The sequence below is a fragment of the Engystomops pustulosus genome, chromosome 7 (genome assembly GCF_040894005.1).
Source record: "Engystomops pustulosus chromosome 7, aEngPut4.maternal, whole genome shotgun sequence".
Classification (NCBI taxonomy): Eukaryota; Metazoa; Chordata; class Amphibia; order Anura; family Leptodactylidae; genus Engystomops; species Engystomops pustulosus.
Window position 1 is genome coordinate 171,343,417 of NC_092417.1, and position 21,361 is coordinate 171,364,777.

The 21,361-nt window shown below is 46.1% G+C and overlaps 1 protein-coding gene across 1 annotated transcript; it reads right to left on the reverse strand.

Moving 5' to 3' along the window:
* Positions 1-488: 488 nt before the first annotated feature.
* Positions 489-21,118, reverse strand: TMEM86A (transmembrane protein 86A). The gene is made up of 3 exons (XM_072118954.1): positions 20,964-21,118; positions 3,002-3,266; positions 489-970 (listed from the first exon to the last, which is right to left on the reverse strand). Exons 1-3 carry the CDS (start codon positions 20,982-20,984, stop codon positions 543-545), a joined length of 714 nt encoding a protein of 237 aa, XP_071975055.1. The 5' UTR covers positions 20,985-21,118; the 3' UTR covers positions 489-542.
* Between the last annotated feature and the right edge of the window lie 243 nt (positions 21,119-21,361).

Sequence of the window (21,361 nt, forward strand, 5' to 3'; positions counted from 1 at the left end):
CCTGCAGAGCCGGACTCAAGGTAAGTACAGTATAATCTACAACCCCAAACTGGCCATAAGCAGCACCGGATTGTTATATAAAGTGGTCATAGTATGGAGAGGAGTTTATCCACTAATGCTTCAAGTCAGACCCAAGACAGGACCTAAGCCGTAGCATAGGGGTCAATACTTATGCAGGAATATTTTCAGTCAATGCCGTCGCCAAGGGATTGAGGGAGCAAGTAAATCCTGTACACTGAGAAGGTGCCCGGGGTGTGGACCGCACTGCAGAACAAAGCCCTCTGGAATACATAATATACGTTAGAGGATGTGCATGAAAAACAAGACGTAGTGTCGAGAAGCTTCACATGGATCCGGCCTCAAGCAATGCAAACAAGAGCGGGCACCCTCTCCATGACCGTCACTGGCATCTGTCATTGTAGCCACGTTGCCATATTTAAAGGGCACCAGCGAAGCCCTTCAAAGAAGCAAAATCACGATCAATGCACTGGAGACCAATTTATCCCCGATAAATTTTGCACCCAGACTGGGATTTTTTTTTTTTACTTCTTCTTCCTATAATCGTCTTCATCCCTGCACTCCACGGCCGACAGGGAGATCAGCATCTGGGCCGCGTAATAGGTGGCCATTATGATGGTTCTGGAGCAAGGGACCGGGAAGCAGAATTTGTTGACCGCAATGGTCAGGTCAGACACTACGAAGAGCACGGCACCGATGCAAGCCGATAGCTTGGTCCAAGTCCATAGGTCATTGCACAGCTGCACCCCGGCGACCGCGCGCCAGGCCATGAAGCCGATCAGAGCTGTATACACCGCCACCAAGTAGGTGAATGGACCTGAGAGGTAAGTGTACAAAAAACTGTATAAAATGCTGGATATAAAGGCCATCACGGCACCGGTCCGGAGGTCCAGTGGCTTCATTCCGAAGGCGGAGGAATACAGGATGTGCGTGATGGCAAACATCAGCAAACCTAGAAAAAGGGAAGAAAGGGTTAAAACCACACGAAGAATATACGGATATAACATACAATTGAACATGAAGAACAGATTGAAATCAATTGATCGCTGCTGATCTGCCAGCTAGACGAGGCTTCAATCTTCAGCGGCCTCTACAGGAGAAATGGGGTATTACACGCTTATCATTGAAATGAGTAGGGACAAGTCCTCCAGAATAGAGGGGGGGGGGGGGGTTATACACTCAATACTCTCTGTGCCCTAAAAGGACCCGCACCCTTGTGTTGTACATGCGCCGCGCAGTCAGATAACAAATAATATAAGTTTCACCAGGTGCAATGCACCCGAGGGGCCACAATGGACTCATAGTTATCCTGTCCCCTGGATTACCTCTGGATTTGGGCGATTGGCGGAGGCGAGTCTGATGGGTTCTCACTCATTTCCATTTACCTTGATACTTGTTACTCTCTTTCATGATCAATTATACATTTTAATTTATATGAATCTTCACAGTGAACTTTTTCTTCAGTGATATAACAGTAATTATAGAGTATAAATATAGATAAGTGTACTGTAATGTAAGCGGGGGAGGGGATGAGATTTCCCAATGTCCATTCACACCCCTAAATGGGTGCAAGGAAAAAAAATGTGAGAAAGGGATTTACTGTCTAAGGCTGTGAATGAGGCCTTTGTGGCATCCAGACTATACGACTATGTGCAATGCAAATCTGCCAGCGCCGTACAGGGAAGTGGTGAGCGCCAGGAAGATACAAGATAATATCCACAATACAGTAACCTGCATTATACCTGTACATCACTGTGTGTATTATCCCTGTACTGTGACATCACTGTATGTATTATCCCTGTTCTGTGACATCACTGTGTGTAATATCCCTGTACTGTGACATCACTGTGTGTATTATCCCTGTACTGTGACATCACTGTGTGTATTATCCCTGTACTGTGATATCGCTGTGTGTATTATCCCTGTACTGTGATATCGCTGTGTGTATTATCCCTGTACTGTGACATCACTGTGTGTATTATCCCTGTATTGTGACATCACTGTGTGGATTATCCCCTGTACTGTGACATCACTGTGTGTATTATCCCTGTACTGTGATATCACTGTGTGTATTATCTCTGTACTGTGACATCACTGTGTGTGTTATCCCTGTACTGTGACATCACTGTGTGTATTATCCCTGTACTGTGACATCACTGTGTGCATTATCCCTGTACTGTGACATCACTGTGTGTATTATCCTTGTACTGTGACATCACTGTGTGTATTATCCCTGTACTGTGACATCACTGTGTGCATTATCCCTGTACTGTGACATCACTGTGTGCATTATCCATGTACTGTGACATCACTGTGTGTATTATCCTTGTACTGTGACATCACTGTGTGTATTATCCCTGTACTGTGACATCACTGTGTGTATTATCCCTGTACTGTGACATCACTGTGTGTATTATCCATGTACTGTGACATCACTGTGTGTATTACCCCTGTACTGTGACATCACTGTGTGTATTACCCCTGTACTGTGACATCACTGTGTGTATTATCCTTGTACTGGGACATCACTGTGTGTATTACCCCTGTACTGTGACATCACTGTGTGTATTATCTCTGTAATGTGACATCACTGTGTGTATTATCCCCTGTACTGTGACATCACTGTGTGTATTATCCCCTGTACTGTGACATCACTGTGTGTATTATCTCTGTACTGTGACATCACTGTGTGTGTTATCCCTGTACTGTGACATCACTGTGTGTATTATCTCTGTACTGTGACATCACTGTGTGTATTATCTCTGTACTGTGACATCACTGTGTGTATTATCCCTGTACTGTGACATCACTGTGTGGTAGTTTGCTATACACTGCATACAGAGCCTTATGATGTGTGATCTGATGGTGTTGGATCAGATGTTATGTATATATTATTACGCTGTGATGTGGATAAGACCTCGGGGTGCAGTGCGGTGGAGCGGGGCGTCCTGGGTACAATCGGTTCTGGCCGCGCTTCACTCACCATGAACAAAGTATCCCTGTTCCTGCCAAATCAGAAAAGCGTCTCCCACCGCTGAGAATATCAGTCCCACAAAGATCCTTTTGGCGCTGCGATGGCTGACCAGGAAATTAACCCCGTGGGCCAGGAGGAAAACCCACAGGCAGAAGATGGGCAGACACTTGATGAGAGCGCTGAACCAGGACGGGCTGGAGGTCGGCAGCCACAGGACAAAGTAGACGCAGGTGGCCTTGAAGAACGGGACCAGCTTCGGGCCCTCACACTTCACCTGCAGAAGAAGAAGAAGAGAAATGAGGTCATTCCAGATATCTCAAGATCAAGTCATGAGGACACAAGATGTAATACAAACATTTCCTTCCCATCTCCTGAAATACTCTGTGCTGCTGGAGGGTTCCTTACTCTCCTAAAATACTGGAATACTGGGATACGTGCCACAAATCCTCAGCCCAGAAGGAACACCCCAGCAACAAAGGGTGCAGACGGCAGAAGTCCGGACGCAGAGGGCAGAGGTCGGGACGCACAGGGCAGAGGTCCAGACACAGAGGGCAGAGGTCGGGATGCACAGTGCAGAGGTCCGGACGCAGGGGGCAGAGGTCAGGACGCACAGGTCCGGTCGCAGGGGGCACAGGTCCGGTCGCAGGGGGCACAGGTCCGGTCGCAGGGGGCACAGGTCCGGTCGCAGGGGGCACAGGTCCGGTCGCAGGGGGCACAGGTCCGGTCGCAGGGGGCACAGGTCCGGTCGCAGAGGGCAGAGGTCCGGTCGCAGAGGGCAGAGGTCCGGTCGCAGAGGGCAGAGGTCCGGTCGCAGAGGGCAGAGGTCCGGTCGCAGAGGTCCGGTCGCAGAGGGCAGAGGTCCGGACGCAGAGGGCAGAAGTCCAGGCGCAGGGGGCAGAAGTCCAGGCGCAGGGGGCAGAAGTCCGGACGCAGGGGGCAGAAGTCCAGGCGCAGGGGGCAGAAGTCCAGGCGCAGGGGGCAGAGGTCCGGACGCAGAGGGCAGACAGAGAGTCGTGTCCCCCCTGGCTGGATGCAGAAGGACGAATTCTGGTGACGAAGTTAATAATTGATTATAGACACATATGTCACAGCAGATCTCACTCACACTCACTGAAATCAATGTTTGTGCCAACACCATAGAATAACCGCTCGGTAAGTCCAGTGTGCAGGGTCCCAGAGCTCCACCGCTCGTGAGACCACCAGTGATCACACATCATCATAATAGGAGAAAACCCCTTTACATGAAAGCACCTTTAATTGCACACAATAATAAAAAATAATATTACAAATAGTCTGGTCTATATATTTCTCCTACCGTATTGTGCACAAAACTCCAAAAGTGTCTCCGTGGTTACAGACTACAAACAAACCCCATGTAGTCAGATCCTGCAGTCATGTGTTACTTTATCTTATCTGCCTTTGATTCAACTGTCTCCCAGTTATCAAGCGAATGGAGTAAACTATGAAAGGTCAGGGTCATGTTCACAGGATCTGACTACAGGGTCTGTTTGTAGTCTGTAACCATAGAGACACATAGATCCGTAAGGGAGCTGTATAGGAATCCAGAGATTTATAATTAAGACTGCCGCATCATTATTGTTCTCCTCCTGTGAAACATTCGGATTCTAAAATCTGAACCACAGGTAAATTTCTGTGCGGAAATTACCTAAGCAAATTTTTGTCAAAAAGATTTATCGATTCCCGACCGAATCTGCAGCAATTCTGTCCTGTGTGAACCTTCCCAAAGTCTGCGGACCCCCTATGCTACTCAGGGTCATGTTCAGCCGCTCGGCTGTGGTAATGACCGCTGATCCGCCTGATTTTGCTATATTTAGCCACTCGCCCGGTGCAGTGACCCTTATTTTGATATTTTTGCATTCCGCTCTCCCAGGACTCCGATACTTAACATTCCATCTGCTCTAATCCCCCATCAACAAAGTCAAGTCCCAGCTCCCATAAGACACTGCTGTCTCGGTAGCATCCCAGGGGCCCCCTGCCTAGTGTAAATACTCACACCCTAGAAAGGGAGGGGCTTACAGAAATGGGGGTGTGGCCTGCAGATAAAACACAACATACACTGTCCTATGCACCTATTCACAAACGTTGGAGCAAATCCCTGTATAATGCATAGTGATGGAAACTGCTGGGGATTTGTTACAATTATGTCCGGGCAGTAGACACCAGCACAGTCCTTGTTTTAATAGATGAAGACAATGGGGAAAATTTACTTAACTGGTCCCGTCGCAATCCTCGATTCGGACGGGCCAACGAAGATGAAGTCCGGCGCGATTCACGAAGCTCATTCGTCTGAATTCCTGCATCCATCGCTTCCCGCCGAGGTCTGCCGGAGTTCACCTTCTTCTTCCCGGTGCTTGTAAGTGCGGGTCTTGCGACACAATTCAAAATGTTAAATACCGTGTGTAGTCCGAATTTCCCCTGAGGAAGTCGCTTCACAGCGACGATACGCGTGGGGAGCCTCCCACCCCTACCACCCGTTCAGTGTATGGTGCGTATTGTGGCTTAGGTTTGTGTATGGGTATACCTGTGTGCTTGGCCAGGCCCAGTTGTACCCGGTTTATTTATACATTGGATCATTACATGGTACCTGCACTCTTTTGTAAGAGTTATATTGCACATGTCTAAATACTTTGTATGTTTTGTTGGCAGGTGATTCCATGTCAATTGTATTTTCAGCTATATACTAGTGGGATGTTTACATCTTTTGTACTTGTTCATTCTAGCCACTGATACGCATTGAATTGTATACCGTGACATCTACTTGACTTCTTGTATTTTGTCCATACACTCGTGGATAGGGGTGGTGGATGGAGTAGAGCCATTGGCCCACTCCACCCTGTGTTCTTTCTGACATTTTTAATTGGTTTTATCAAATTGTTGTGTATTTTTGATATTTTGGAATAAAGATTGGATTGTATTAAAAATTGAATTTTGGTCCAGTGTAGCACACGTCTTTTCTTCTCAGTATATATAGTCCGAATTTGTGTCGTGTGCAAGCCGGCGCCGATGCGCCAAAATCCCCTGTTGAATGCGTCGCAAAACGGAAATCGTTGGGAAACCCAACGAAAATGCGCTCCGCGGAACCTTAGTAAATGAGCCCCTTTGTATCTAATTCAGGAGAAATCCGTCTGGTGTTGTTCGGGTTTATGAAGGCTGGATACTTTTTACAGCTGAAGGTTTGCTACAATTGTATCTGCTTTCTTTCACATCAAAGCCTTTATAACTTCACTAATTTGCACAGTTAGACCCAGCGGTGTCTGGACATGGTCCAAGCTCCCGAAGTTTCCTCCTGATAAGCAGCGCCAGCCTATGGCAGATCCTGGCCGGGGGAGGCACGGGCAACGTCCTCTGATAATGGCGATGCCTCCACTGCTTATGGGTAACTTATTATCCAGCAGGGGGGTACTTGCCCCCCTTATTAGTCAGTATACACTATGAAGTGTTAAAGAAGATCTCTCACCTCTCCTGATACCCCGGTTTCATTAAATACCTTATATACTCGAGTATAAGCCTAGTTTTTCAGCACAAAAATATGTGCTGAAAACCCAAACTCGGCTTATACTCGAGTAAACAAGATGAAGGTTTTACCAGGTTTTTGTGGTAAAATTAGGGGTCTCGGCTTATACTTGGGTCGGCTTATACTCGAGTATATACGGTACTTAAATTTCTAATGAAATAATGACAAGTTCTTTATTATTCCTATTGGGAAACCACAGTGTCGACATTATAGAAACCAAAATACCCAATAAAAACAAGAAATACCCTCAAAAAATGTCCCCATAGCCGTGTCTCAATAAGTGTTATTGCTGCGTCCCATCATTTTCCCCCATGATGCACCAGGGCGGCTCATTTACATCAGGAATATCCGGCTAAACACTTGACGTTGCCAGTAACCAGAATGTGCTTCAGGCAAATCCGGAGCTTCCGAAACCACAAGACTGCGGCACTGCGCTGCTGTTCTCTACCTGAGGCGTATTGGCGCCAGGCGTCTCCATTATAAATCGTAGCTCTAGATTATCACTAGATAAATAGATAAACCACAAGGAATAACCCCTCAGATGCCGGAGATGATTGCAAGATAATGGGCGGCTACTAAAAGTAAAGGCTACAAAGAGGGTGGAGTACCCAACATTACACAGAAAGATCATTGATATCAATTGTAACTGTGTAATACTTCACTTGACCAGAGGTGGCAGTGCAGGGAAACGAGACACTTACTGCAGGACTGATCCATAGATTACAGCGATCACTGGGGTTCCCAGAAGCAGGATGGATTATAGCACCGGGAAGGTAGGGCCCCCAAAATAGACTTCTGAATGGGGACCCTCTTCCCCCATAAAGAATATACATAATTTGTATACAATCACACATATATATACAAAGCCATTTTTATACCTACATACACCATATACACACGTACAGTATATATACACCATCAGCATATTCACACATACATACAGAACTATACACACTAATGCAGCATATATACACACATTCATAAAATACCATATACAGACATACAGTATATTCACACCACGCACACACACACATATTTACATACAGCATTTGCACACCCATTATTGCAGATGCAAGGGCCCCCTGACACTGCGGGCCCAACTGCAGGCACTATGGCTGCCACCCCTGTAGTTACTCCCCCCTGTTTACACTGGACCATAATTCTCTACTGAAGGGCATGTTGGCAGAGTTATAACCTCATACTTTCCAAATCTCCTGAATTTTCAGAGATGATATTAGCAAATTCAGGCATTTTTTCCCCAAAGGTGGCAGCTCTGACATGTTTATGGGTGGGATCAGGAAGTCCATGCTTTGTGTTTCTAAATCCACTGGCTCTGTGGGGGCTGGTCTGTAAAAGTATGGGTGGGTCTATGGGCAGTGCATGGGCGGGACTTCCTTATTCATATTTTAGGATAGTACAAAGTGTATTCTAGTCCTGATATAACCAGCAGACACCTGTATCCAGCAGAGGGCAGCGCCAGATTTAAAAGGGTCTTCCAGGAATACTCTGTCATCCAATCAAATGCAGCGTCCAATGCTCAGTGAGTATCGTGCATGGGTCCTATAGTAATTAGTTGGACCCATGCATTAATAGGGGCTCAGGGTGAGGCTCTGTTAGTAGAAGAGGGGGATATTGTGGACATCCCCTTTAAGTATTTTAAGTATTAAAATTGTTACATTTTGATTGGTCACAAACACATTGCATCACAATGTTCCAATCCAATCTGTCACCATGTTAAGAGTAATGATTGCTGTCAGTGAATGAAAAGCTCTCCCCTCGTCTAAAAATCCACAGTTGTCTGAATTATACATTTCGGACAATTTATCAAAAAATTGTCTATTCCATGGCGTGGTCACATGATGTGCCGGTTCGCCAATCCCGGTTGTAGTGATTTAGGGGCACAGGCTCTAAAGAGGGGGAGGGGGGGCACAATGTTCTGCAGTGATAGGATGTGCTATTACAGTCACTTGTATCATTAGAACACGTATTAAGGGGTCAAAGGTCGCAGGCATTATCCCCATAATCTCATCCTGACATAGGAAAATCACATCCGGATGGCTGATGGATTTATAAGGTTGTATAAGGCTTCTTAAAGGGGAAGAGTCATTGTAGCAGCTTATAAAACCCAATTGCAGCGGCTGTGACGGCCGAGTGTCGTATAATCCGGCTCTGGTTATCTGCATAATGGGGTTAGTCATAGAGTAAATCACATCCCAGGGCGGAGATCAGTATCAGCAGCGGACGGGAGAAATCCTCGATCTCACAATTATAATACACGTCAATGGAGAACCGGGCAACAAGTTCTGATGTTTGACAATACGCACCTACAAAACATCATAATACAGACCTCAGCTGCTGCGGAACCTCATAATACAGACCTCAGCTGCTGCAGAGCCTCATAATACGGACCGCAGCTGCTGCAGGACCTCATAATACCGACCTCAGCTGATGCAGGACCTCATAATACGGACCTCAGCTGATGCAGGACCTCATAATACCGACCTCAGCTGCTGCAGGACCTCATAATACCGACCTCAGCTGCTGCAGGACCTCATAATACGGACCTCAGCTGCTGCAGGACCTCATAATACGAACCTCAGCTGATGCAGGACCTCATAATACGGACCTCAGCTGATGCAGGACCTCATAATACGGACCTCAGCTGCTGAAGGACCTCATAATACGGACCTCAGCTGATGCAGGACCTCATAATACGGACCTCAGCTGATGCAGGACCTCATAATACGGACCTCAGCTGATGCAGGACCTCATAATACGGACCTCAGCTGATGCAGGACCTCATAATACGGACCTCAGCTGATGCAGGACCTCATAATACGGACCTCAGATGCTGCAGAACAGCATAATACACACCTCAGCTGCTGCAGAACAGCATAATACACACCTCAGCTGCTGCAGAACAGCATAATACACACCTCAGCTGCTGCAGAACAGCATAATACACACCTCAGCTGCTACAGAACATCATAATACACACCTCAGCTGCTGCAGAACAGCATAATACACACCTCAGCTGCTGCAGAACAGAATAATGCACACCTCAGCTGCTGCAGAACGGAATAATGCACACCTCAGCTGCTGCAGAAAAGAATAATACATACCGCAGGTGCTGCAGAACAGAATAATACACACCTCAGCTGCTGCAGGACCTCATAATACAGACCTCAGCTGCTGCAGAACAGAATAATGCACACCTCAGCTGCTCCAGAACAGAATAACGCACATCTCAGCTGCTGCAGAACAGAATAACGCACACCTCAGCTGCAGCAGAACAGAATAATGCACACCTCAGCTGCAGCAGAACAGAATAATGCACACCTCAGCTGCAGCAGAACAGAATAATGCACACCTCAGCTGCTGCAGAACAGAATAATACACACCTCAGCTGCTGCAGAACAGAATAATACATACCGCAGGTGCTGCAGAACAGAATAATACACACCTCAGCTGCTGCAGAACAGAATAATACACACCTCAGCTGCTGCAGAACAGAATAATACACACCTCAGCTGCTGCAGAACAGAATAATGCACACCTCAGCTGCTGCAGAACAGAATAATACACACCTCAGCTGCTGCAGAACAGAATAATGCACACCTCAGCTGCTGCAGAACAGAATAATGCACACCTCAGCTGCTGCAGAACAGAATAATGCACACCTCAGCTGCTGCAGAAAAGAACAATACATGCCGAAGGTGCTGCAGAACAGAATAATACACACCTCAGCTGCTGCAGGACAGAATAATACACACCTCAGCTGCTGCAGAACAGAATAATGCACACCTCAGCTGCTGCAGAACAGAATAATACACACCTCAGCTGCTGCAGAACAGAATAATACACACCTCAGCTGCAGAACAGAATAATACGCACCTCAGCTGCTGCAGAACAGAATAATGCACACTTCAGCTGCTGCAGAACGGAATAATGCACACCTCAGCTGCTGCAGAACAGAATAATGCACACCTCAGCTGCTGCAGAACAGAATAATGCACACCTCAGCAACTGCAGAACGGAATAACGCACATTTCAGCTGCTGCACGACCTCATAATACAGACCTCAGCTGCTGCAGAACAGAATAATGCACACCTCAGCTGCTGCAGAACAGAATAATACACACTTCAGCTGCTGCAGAACAGAATAATACACACCTCAGCTGCTGCAGAACGGAATAATGCACACCTCAGCTGCTGCAGAAAAGAATAATACATACCGCAGGTGCTGCAGGACCTCATAATACAGACCTCAGCTGCTGCAGAACAGAATAATGCACACCTCAGCTGCTGCAGAACGGAATAATGCACATTTCAGCTGCTGCAGGACCTCATAATACAGACCTCAGCTGCTGCAGAACAGAATAATGCACACCTCAGCTGCTGCAGAACAGAATAATACACACCTCAGCTGCTGCAGAACAGAATAATACACACCTCAGCTGCAGAACAGAATAATACGCACCTCAGCTGCTGCAGAACAGAATAATACACATCGCAGCTCCTGCAGAACAGAACAATGCACACCTCAGCTGCTGCAGAACAGAATAATGCACACCTCAGCTGCTGCAGAACAAAATAATACACACTTTAGCTGCTTCAGGACCTCATAATACAGACCTCAGCTGCTGCAGAACAGCATAATACACACCGGTGCAGAACCCAATTATACAGACCTCAGATGCAGTAGAACCTCATAACACACCGCTCAGCTGCTGCGGAACCTCATATACACACCTCAGCTACTATGCATCATAATACACACCTCAGCTACTGCAGAGCATTATAATACACACCTCAGCTACTGCAGAGCATTATAATACACACCTCAGCTGCTGTAGAACATCTACACACATCACCTGCTGCAGGACACCATAAAACTCACCTCAGCTGCTGCAGAACAGCATAATACACCACACAGTGAATATTCATCATTGTCTTCATACAGGTGCATCTCACAAACGTGGGGCATTTCTGAATATCTCAAAATCTTTACTCTCATATCCCCAAGATCTAAAGATTTAAATGTTTGCAATGTTTGTGTAGCGACGATGACCAGCCCCTCCGGGGGGCGCTGCAATTACGCGGATTAACATTTAGCTAAATCATAAAACCTTTTCAGTGTCAATTATTAGAAAAAGTCCAGGAAATCGGCGTCGCACAATCTCCCGCTGTCTACATCCCCTTTATGCCGGAGCTGTAGCACATAATTGTCTGCGCACAATAATTACGAGCCTTCGCGAAAAGGAAAAGGGAGCCATAAATCTGGCCGGTAATGCTTCATGCTGAATAAATAGATAAAGAAATTAATGTACAAAATGTACTGTACATAAGAGAAAGGACTGTGTGACAGCCCGGCCACAAATCACTGCGCAAAATGCGGCGGATATAAAAAACGGCTGCAATGCGGAGAACTTAAGAAAGTGCTTCCACGTCATAACACGCAGCGGAGACACAAGCAGACAGCTTTACAGGCTCTGATGAGTTTCCCCCATCACTGAACATTATACTTTGACCCTCCTCATTAGATTGCCTCTTCCATCCTGATCGATTTGGTGTTGGTTTTTTAAAAATCCGCCCACCCGTTCACAAGATATGGCCCCAGAAAGCTTATGTATCAAGGCAAGGAGGCGGTGACCTTCTATTTACTCGGGGGTGTGTCTCTTTCTGCTACAAGGATACCGCCCCCTTGGCTAGTATGAGCTCATTCACATGAAAATTCAGAAAAGACACAGTGGTCATATCTTTTGAATGGGTAGGTGGATTTTAAGAATAAAAACAAAAAATCGATCACGGAGACAGCGCCGATAGGGGTACGGTATTCAGGAATTGGTACAATTCTGGTGGATTTTCAAGTCCAGGTTTGTCCATTTTAGCCAGAGTGCACATTCGCCTATATAAAATAGGAGAATATTAAGACCCTGGTTTCCTCTGTAACCTTTTTTTTTTTTTGCATATTTATAAGTTTCAAGTAAAATAATGAATGTTTATTCTAAACATAGTGACCGGCCTTGAAAAAAAACATCTATTTTAAGCAGAGTTTAAAAAAAAAAAGAAAATGGGAAATATGACAATAGGTCAAAGAGTCTGGAAAATAGTAACCCTGGATAGAAGATGGAATCTTCCGGCTGCAGATTGAGGACATTTCACATGTTTTATCATATTTTAAAGGGATATAAATTAAATGAAATCTACCATCTACAATGATAAACCAGGGACACTACTCATAGATTCAGGTAATGTGACTGTGGTAATCTTCTTATATTTGTCATCCATTCTTTCTAAAATCAACTTTTATAATTATGCTAAACAGCCTGAAGGACTCCAGAGCCCCTCCGTACTCTAGCTTCATGGGCTGTTACAATGAGCAGAACATGTCTCCACCCTCCCCTGCTCTCTCCCTCCTTCCTCTGCCTGTGTAATCTAGCAGCAGTTGCTCATTGTAGCAACCTGAGAAGCTACAGTATAGAGGTGCTCTGCAACCCCCCCCCCCCCCGAGTTCTTCAGGCTCATTAGCATAATTATAAAAGTTGTTTTTAGAATGAAGGAGGCCACGGTTAACACATATAAGAAGATTCCCACAGTCCCGGTGCCCGGTTCTATGAGTAATGTCCCTGGTTTATCAGGATGGATTTTGATGGTAGATTTCCTTTAAGGAGGTGTTCAAAGCAAATATCATGGCCAATAAGCCACTCCAGTAGACCAGTTCTTCCCAACCTATGTCAGTCCAACTGTGCTGAACTACAACTCTCAGCTTGCCTGGCTCAGGGGGCATCTGGAGAGTAGGAGTTGCAGTGCCACATAGATAAGATCACGTGCCCAGGATTTTACCCCCTGGTGACCCCTTATGGTGACCACAGGCAACATTCCCCAACAAAACTTTTAATAACTTGTAAGAAGAATAAGAAACAATAAGAACTTTGATCTTAGTGTGAATGTTAAGCCCCGGAGAATGTCTGCATTATTAATATCACGCTGCTGGTTCTCTCCGTCTCTTATGTGTCAGCTGAAAATTATGGATCAAGTTATGACAAGTCTAAGGCGTATGACAGATGGACAATCCCTTGTGCCTAATGTACTGGCTTAGGGGGCAAAGGTTAGGTCTAATGGGAGACTGCTGTGGGGTCTGTGATGGGACATAACTCCATTCCTTCATGTAATATGGTAATAAGCGACCTGCTGCAGACACCACTAGAGGGAGCTCTCTGCATACAGATTACGGCTATGTGGTGACTTATGGCTGCACAACTGTAACCTCTATCATTATGCTGACAGTCACAACTGATGTGGGAGGGATTCTTGTTGATTTTTGGGTTACAGTTGCAGGTTGTAACAGAACAACAATCGCTATGATAAGGTTTAAAGCAACAATGTAGCTCCAAGCCTAATCGGTACCAGTCTACTGGAGACAGCAAATACCAAAAGTAGGTAGTAAAGCCCAAATTGACTAAACACTGACCATGTGAAAGTAGCCCAAGGCAGATTGTATGTTGTACAGCAACTCATCCCTATTCACAGCAATGGAGCAGCCGGGACAACATCCCTTAAAGGGGCTTGCCGTGGATTTCGGCTTAATTTTCCACCTTCTATTAATTCTCCAAAAACATACAGGAAAGTTTAGCCGTTTTCCATGAAAGTGGCCATAAGGGAATTGTCCCAAATTGTAAAGGTGTTCCCCATCTAAAGAATAAGAGGGAGACAAGCAGATCAAGGGATCCCAATCTATGTATCTAATAACCTCAAATGATCAGGGTGATAGGTCAAGGATGAGTGCCGTCCCTCCACTCCAGACCCCCCATTGTTGTTTTGGGGACACCCACTCTAATCAGCAAATAACTTAAAAAAGAATGGGGCAGATTTACTTACCTGGTCCATTCGCGTTCCAGCGGCGCGTTCTCTGCGCTGGATTCGGGTCCGACCGGGATTCATTAAGGTAGTTAAATGCGGCGGTTTTTAAGAATCCGTCGGGTTTCCGTTCGGCCACGCCCCCCGATTTCGGTCGCGTGCATGCCAGCGCCGATGCGACAAAATCTGATCGCGTGCGCCAAAATCCCGGGGCAATACAGGGAAAATCAGCGCAAATCGGAAATATTCGGGTAACACGTAGGGAAAACGCGAATCGGGCCCTTAGTAAATGACCCCCAATATGTCAACATTGGCATTGTCCCTGGAGAGATGTGTAATCAGACCTTTGTGTATGTTGTTTGTAGAAGAAGGACTGTGATATATGGATTTATATTTCAAGATTGTAGAAATTGGGTTTTTAGTCCTCACACTGCTGTGCTCTAAGTTCTCTGCATTGAGCTGCTCCACTGTCCTTGCCCTTTGCTCTGTATATAAGGTATACGAGGCTTCTAGCTGATTAGTATAGTAGTTACTGAGAGCAGAGAGCACAGCAGTGTGAGGACACCCACCTACCCACAGAGCACTAGTATGAGTAAACAGATCTCCAGGGCCAATACATAACACTGTCTGCATAGAGCTCAGAGCACAGCAGTGTGAGGAATTGCCTACATCAGTGCACTTGGTGAAGCTACAATTCTGGAATATAAATCCATATATCACAGTCCTGCTGCTACTAACATTATACACAACAGGTAATGATGAAGGGACAATAGATAACACTATCTGCACAGAGCACAGCAGTGAGAGGACACCCTATCCCCCCCAGAGAACCAGTATGATTAGACATGTCTCCAAGGCCAATACATAATTCAGTCTGCAGAGAGCACAGCAGTGTGAGGAAATGCTTTCAATGTGCTTGGTGATGCTACACCATATTAAGCCATAACTCACAGTTCTGCTGCTACAAACAACATACACAGAGTTCTGATTCCACATCTCTCCAGGGACAATACTGGCTGCAGAAAGTACAGAACACAGCAGTGTGAGGACACGCCCACAGTATAATCCTAAAACATAAATCCATACATCACAGTCCTGCTGCTACTAACAACATACACAGAGGCCTGATTACACATCTATCCAGGGACAATACCTATCCCTGGCTGCAGTCTGCATGGTTGATTCAATGTATAACAGATAGCTGGATTAGATTGTGAGCTCCCGAGAACAGGGCGATGTGTTTGGATCCGTATGAGCTGGCGCTATATAAAAACCCCCCAAAAAATCCTTGAATAATACATGGGCTTCCTCTTTTGGCAATTTGCATGAGTATAAACCACAAGCACATGACAGCGATCCATTTGCGCTTTTCTTCTCTCCTGCGGACGCTCCCTAATGGCGACCAGGGATTTAATGATTCGCCATCAGATATTAATTCCCTCTAATGTAGAGCGGGATTGATCCGGGTAAATTAATATTGGCGCGGTGATCCAGACAGCTCCTCAGATTACCCAGGATCTACTGGTGCCAGCCGTGGGGGAGGGGGGAGGTTAAGCCGTCCACTCATCCTACCCCCCCCCCCCCAGCCCTGGCATGGAGACCCCGTATAAGATATGATAACCTGGGTTCCGCTGCGTTCCGCTGCTCCGGTTATTAGTACTCTCTGCAGTCTTGCGGCACGCTCGGTTTGGCACACGAGAAGTTGTTTGTCAGGGGGTTTTCTCTGCGTTCTTTGTCCCCGGTCCTTCAGCTTGGGGGGGAGATAGGTAGGGGGGAAGCGCTGCTCTGCGGGTTCTGTGTCAGGAGCCGGCTCCAAGCACTTTATTGTCATTAACTTAATGCATCCCATTGCGAAAAAATCTATTTCAAATGGAATCATAGCCGGAAAATGGGACACGTCTGTTGTGTGGAGATCGGATATTTATTTAAACGAGAGGGTAATATCTTGTCTGTGACCTCCACGTTTCCCAATTGGAGAAATTTAAAGGGTCAGTCTTATTTCTTGGATCCCAAATTAGTGGGGGTGCGACATCCAATCTAAATAAGTATCCTTACCTGGTTGTCAGCTCTGTACCGCGCAAGTGAATGGAGCCAACCTGCAATACTGAGCTGAGCCACTATACACTGTATGGCGCTGTGCTTACTAGAGAATTGACTGTTTTTATATCTTCAAGCAGGTGATCCCAAATAATTTATCTATATAAAGGATAAGTGAATATAAAATATCCCTTTAAGGAAAGAGAGGTTGCAAAAGAGAAATGAGATGCATCACAAGGGCACATGAAATGGTGCAATTTTAACACAAGGGGGCAGATTTACTTACCCGGCCCATTCGCGATCCAGTGGCGCGTTCTCTGTGGTGGATTCGGGTCTTCCGGCGATTCACTAAGGTAGTTCCTCCGGAGTGCACGATCCATTGCTGGGTGAAGGTAAGCGCGTGTCCAGCGACAATTTTTATTTTTTTTATAAATGCGGCGGTTTCTCCGAATCCGTCGGGTTTTCGTTCGACCACGCCCCCCGATTTCCGTCGTGTGCAAGCCGGCGCCAATGCGCCACAATCCGATCGTGTGCACCAAAAACCCGGGGCAATTCAGAGAAAAATCGGCGCAAATTGGAAATATTCGGGTAACACGTCGGGAAAACAAGGACTTTGTTGCGGCATATTTGGAGCATCTCCTCCTGGAAATGTATGAATACAGTGACATCTTGGGGGTGTGATGCCGTCTTATAGTGCCCCCATCAGGTATGATACTGTAAGTTGCCACAAGACATAATAAAATTCTATGGGTGTCTAATAAGTCTTGTACAGGGCCGTGATAAGGGGAGTCCACAGGGGATCTTGGACATATTCCTAGAGAAATCTGTGGTAATAAAACTTCCTGTTTCTGTATGACAATGGGTCCAGTCATAAAGTGAGAGTGAGACCTCATGCACATAATCAGTACATAGACCCGTAATAAGGTCCCCATCAGGGGCGGAACTACAGCAGTAGCAGCCATGGCAGCTGCTATGGGGCCCGCAGAGTCAGAGGGCCCCAGCATCCAACCTGACACACTAAAGAATGGAGGATGTGCACCATTTTATACACATTACACTGCGCATTGTACAACATAATGTGTATACAACATATATGTGATGTATATACTGTGTATGTATCTGTGATGTGATATATATACAAGATATATGTGATGTATATATGCTGTATCTATGATGTGTATATACTGTATGTATCCTTTGTATATGGCACTGTATGTATGCTCTTTATGTGTCTTCATGATGTATAAATGTGTGAGTATAAAAATGTGTATTCAGAAGCCCCGCCTCTCCCCATATTACCTGACATCCTAATTTCCGTGAAAATATGCAAACAGAAATGAAGGTTTATTGTATAAATAATAATCTGGGCAGCCGTTTATAGAGCAAGATGAGCTGATCACATCAATATACAGGTTTAGGGGGAAAATATTTTGTATAACTTGTAATATATTGACTTAAGTATCTGCTCACTCTGAGTTTCTGAGACAAACGGGCGGTCTGACAGCTCCACCTTCAGGAAAGCCTACAGATCGGACACTATGGGGCTCATTTACTAAGGGTTACACACTGCAAAGCAATTGTAAGTAAATGTGCCCCTATGTACAATCTGTTCATCTCCCCCTGCTCTATAACATGCTGCCTGCAGATAGGACACTACATACAACCTGCTCAGATCCTCCTGCTGTATAACATGCTGCCTGCAGATAGGACACTATGTCCAACCTGCTCAGATCCTCCTGCTCTATAACATGCTGCCTGCAGATAGGACACTATGCACAATATGCTCATCGCCCCCTGCTCTATAACATGCTGCCTGCAGATAGGACACTATGTACAATATGCTCATCGCCCCCTGCTCTATAACATGCTGCATACAGATAGGACACTATGTCCAACCTGCTCAGATCCTCCTGCTCTATAACATGCTGCCTGTAGATAGGACACTATGTACAATCTGCTCAGATCCTCCTGCTCTATAACATGCTGCCTGCAGATAGGACACTATGCACAATATGCTCATCGCCCCCTGCTCTATAACATGCTGCATACAGATAGGACACTATGTACAACCTGCTCAGATCATCCTGCTCTATAACATGCTGCCTGCAGATAGGAAACTATGTACAATCTGCTCAGCCCCTCCTGCTCTATAACATGCTGCCTGCAGATAGGACACTATGTACAACCTGCTCATCGCCCCCTGCTCTATAACATGCTGCATACAGATAGGACACTATGTACAACCTGCTCAGATCATCCTGCTCTATAACATGCTGCCTGCAGATAGGACACTATGTACAATCTGCTCCTTTCCTCCCGCTGACACCCCTGAATTTTTGATTTGGGAAAAACACTTATCAGGGATACTTAACATACTGATCCTTAACCTCTTATAGTTTAATACACTCTTGTCCCTACATCTATATGTGTGAGAGAGATAGACAGAAGAACAAAGGGCTATAAAAGGTACAAGAGCATCTACCGAGCATGACCCACCACATTGTAATCTAGACATGACAATAACAATACAAGGATAAGAAAAGTAAAAATGATATTATAAGTACAAAATACAGGTAATGCTGAGTAATCATTCTCCTATTATACCCAGTGTGTAAGCAGCCTGGCAGGGACAGGGTTACAGATCAGCAGGTGACAGCAGAGGGCATGTAGCTGATCCCCATCTAATGGTCACATAGTATTGAGGTAGGTACTGGGGGATAACTCCATATTATTATTACATTGCATAGTGCCGATGAGAATTAGGGGGGCACCATAATGGGGGTGACAGGGGGGCAGCACCCTGGGCAGTACATTATATAAATATGATTAGGGGTCATTGGTAACACCAGAGGTAACAACCTCTTTCACAGCAATATCTTATTGTTACCAAATGATATAAATATAGGGACTGGGGGAGCTGGGGTCCACTTGATTTTCTTGTAGAAGACCCCAAATTCCCACTATAGATGGAACAGCACTATATTATACACAACAGTAACGATAACAATGATTTTGGGGGGGGGGCACATTCCTTCCCTCATTAAAGAAGAGGCAGCACATTTCTATTACAGTACACAAGTGATGGGATCTGCGATTTTGGGGTATCCTATGCCCCATCCCCACTACAATACCCATTTCAATAGGGGTGGAGATTAAGATTTGGGGTACGAGACCGACCCTCACTTTCTGATACCGAGTTTTGGAGTATCCAACCCTCCATCCCCACCGCAGATGGAGCAGCACTATATTATACAATAGTGGAGACCGCAATGTTTTGTAGGGGGGGCTCAACCCTCCCACCATTATAGAAGGGGCAGCACATTTCCATTACACTATAAGCTAATGCTGCCCTATCCCCCCCCACAGATGGAGCAGCAATATATTATACAAAACTAGTGGGGGCTATGATTTGGAGAGGAGGGGGGGGGGTAAACCCCCATGATAGAAGCATATTTCCATTACAGTATAAACTAGCGATGGTGAGTGATATTTTATTTTTTCCTGCCCCCCTATTCCCACTACAGATGGAGCAGCACTATACTATTCAGTACTGTGGGGGCCGTGATTTTGGGGAAAATTGTTGACTCCCCTTAACAGAAGAAGCATCACATTTCCATAACAGTGCACTGGTGGTAGTGAGAGTTTGGGATACTCTGCCCCCAATCCCCACTATAGATGGAGCAGCGATATATTATACTATAGTGGTAGGAGCTATGATTTTTTTTTTTTTTTTTTTTGGGGGGGGGGGCGGTTTAACCCCCCAATATAGAAGAAGCAGCACATTTCCATTACAGTATTTTGGGGTGTCCTGTTTCCCTGTTCCAACTACAGATGGAGCAGCACTATACTATGCAGTACTGTGGGGGCCATGATTTGGGGCAAAATCGTTGACCCCCCCCCTGAACAGAAGGAGCATCACGTTTCCATTACAGTGCACTGGCGGTAGTGAGAGTTTGGGATACCCCACTATAGATGGAGCAGCGATATATTATACTATAGTGCTGGGAGCTATGATTTTTTTCGGGGGGAGGCAGTTTAACCTCCCATTATAGAAGAAGCAGCACATTTCCATTAAAGTATAAACTAGCGATGGTGACTGATATTTTGGGGTATCTTGCCCCCTATCCCCACTACAGGTGCAGCGCCACTATATTATTCAGTACTGGTGGGGGCTATGATTTGGGTGAAAATGGTCTATCCTCCACCCCCCTCCCTATCACAGAAGGAGCAGCACATCTCCATTACAGTACACTGGCGGTGGGGAGTGAGATTTGGGGGTGTCCTGCCCCCCCATCCACACTACAGATGGGGCAGCCATACACATGAACCTGAGTCACGTGTTGCTGTGTTTTCATCTTGTGACACAATACACAATAGGGGGGGGGGGAGATTTCTGCACAAGCTGCTCCTCCTGCACACAGCAGATCACACAGATCGGGGGTCCTAGTGACGTCACGGCCTCGGGGGTGACATCACACACACGCAGGATCTGACAGATGATGATGCCATGCCATGCCATGCCCGGGCACACACACTCACCACAGTCACCGGGGACACCATGTCTGCGCTGCTGGATCCCCTCCTGATCGCTCCAGTCCCCCGATCCCTCCAGATCCGCAGCTACAATGTATCTCCGCGATCACTGCTGATTGTTATTGTATCTTCTTTCAGAATGCTGTGACGTCAGGCCGGGGCGGAGCCAGCTTTCACTGTGAGGGGCGGGGTTTGCTGCCAGCTGCAGAGTCTTAACCCCACACGTACCAGAGGCCTGTCCTGCAGCTGCTGCAGCTTCCAGCTGGATCATGTAATAGAGGGGGGCAGCTGCCACACATCCACGAGAGAGAGGGGTACACCCGAAAACAGGGGAATTATATATAAATGGGCCCCCATCTGTAGGGGGTCATGTGCCAATACCCAGAACAGTTGGAGCACAGATG

Bases quoted from the DNA above. Each gene is read 5' to 3' on its own strand.
- TMEM86A (XM_072118954.1), bottom strand. From the start codon at position 20,984: ATGGTGTCCCCGGTGACTGTG. The intron at 3,267-20,963 runs GTGAGTGTGTGT...CTTCTTCTGCAG, and splicing joins TGGTGTCCCCGGTGACTGTG to GTGAAGTGTGAGGGCCCGAA. The intron at 971-3,001 runs GTGAGTGAAGCG...CCCTTTTTCTAG, and splicing joins ACAGGGATACTTTGTTCATG to GTTTGCTGATGTTTGCCATC.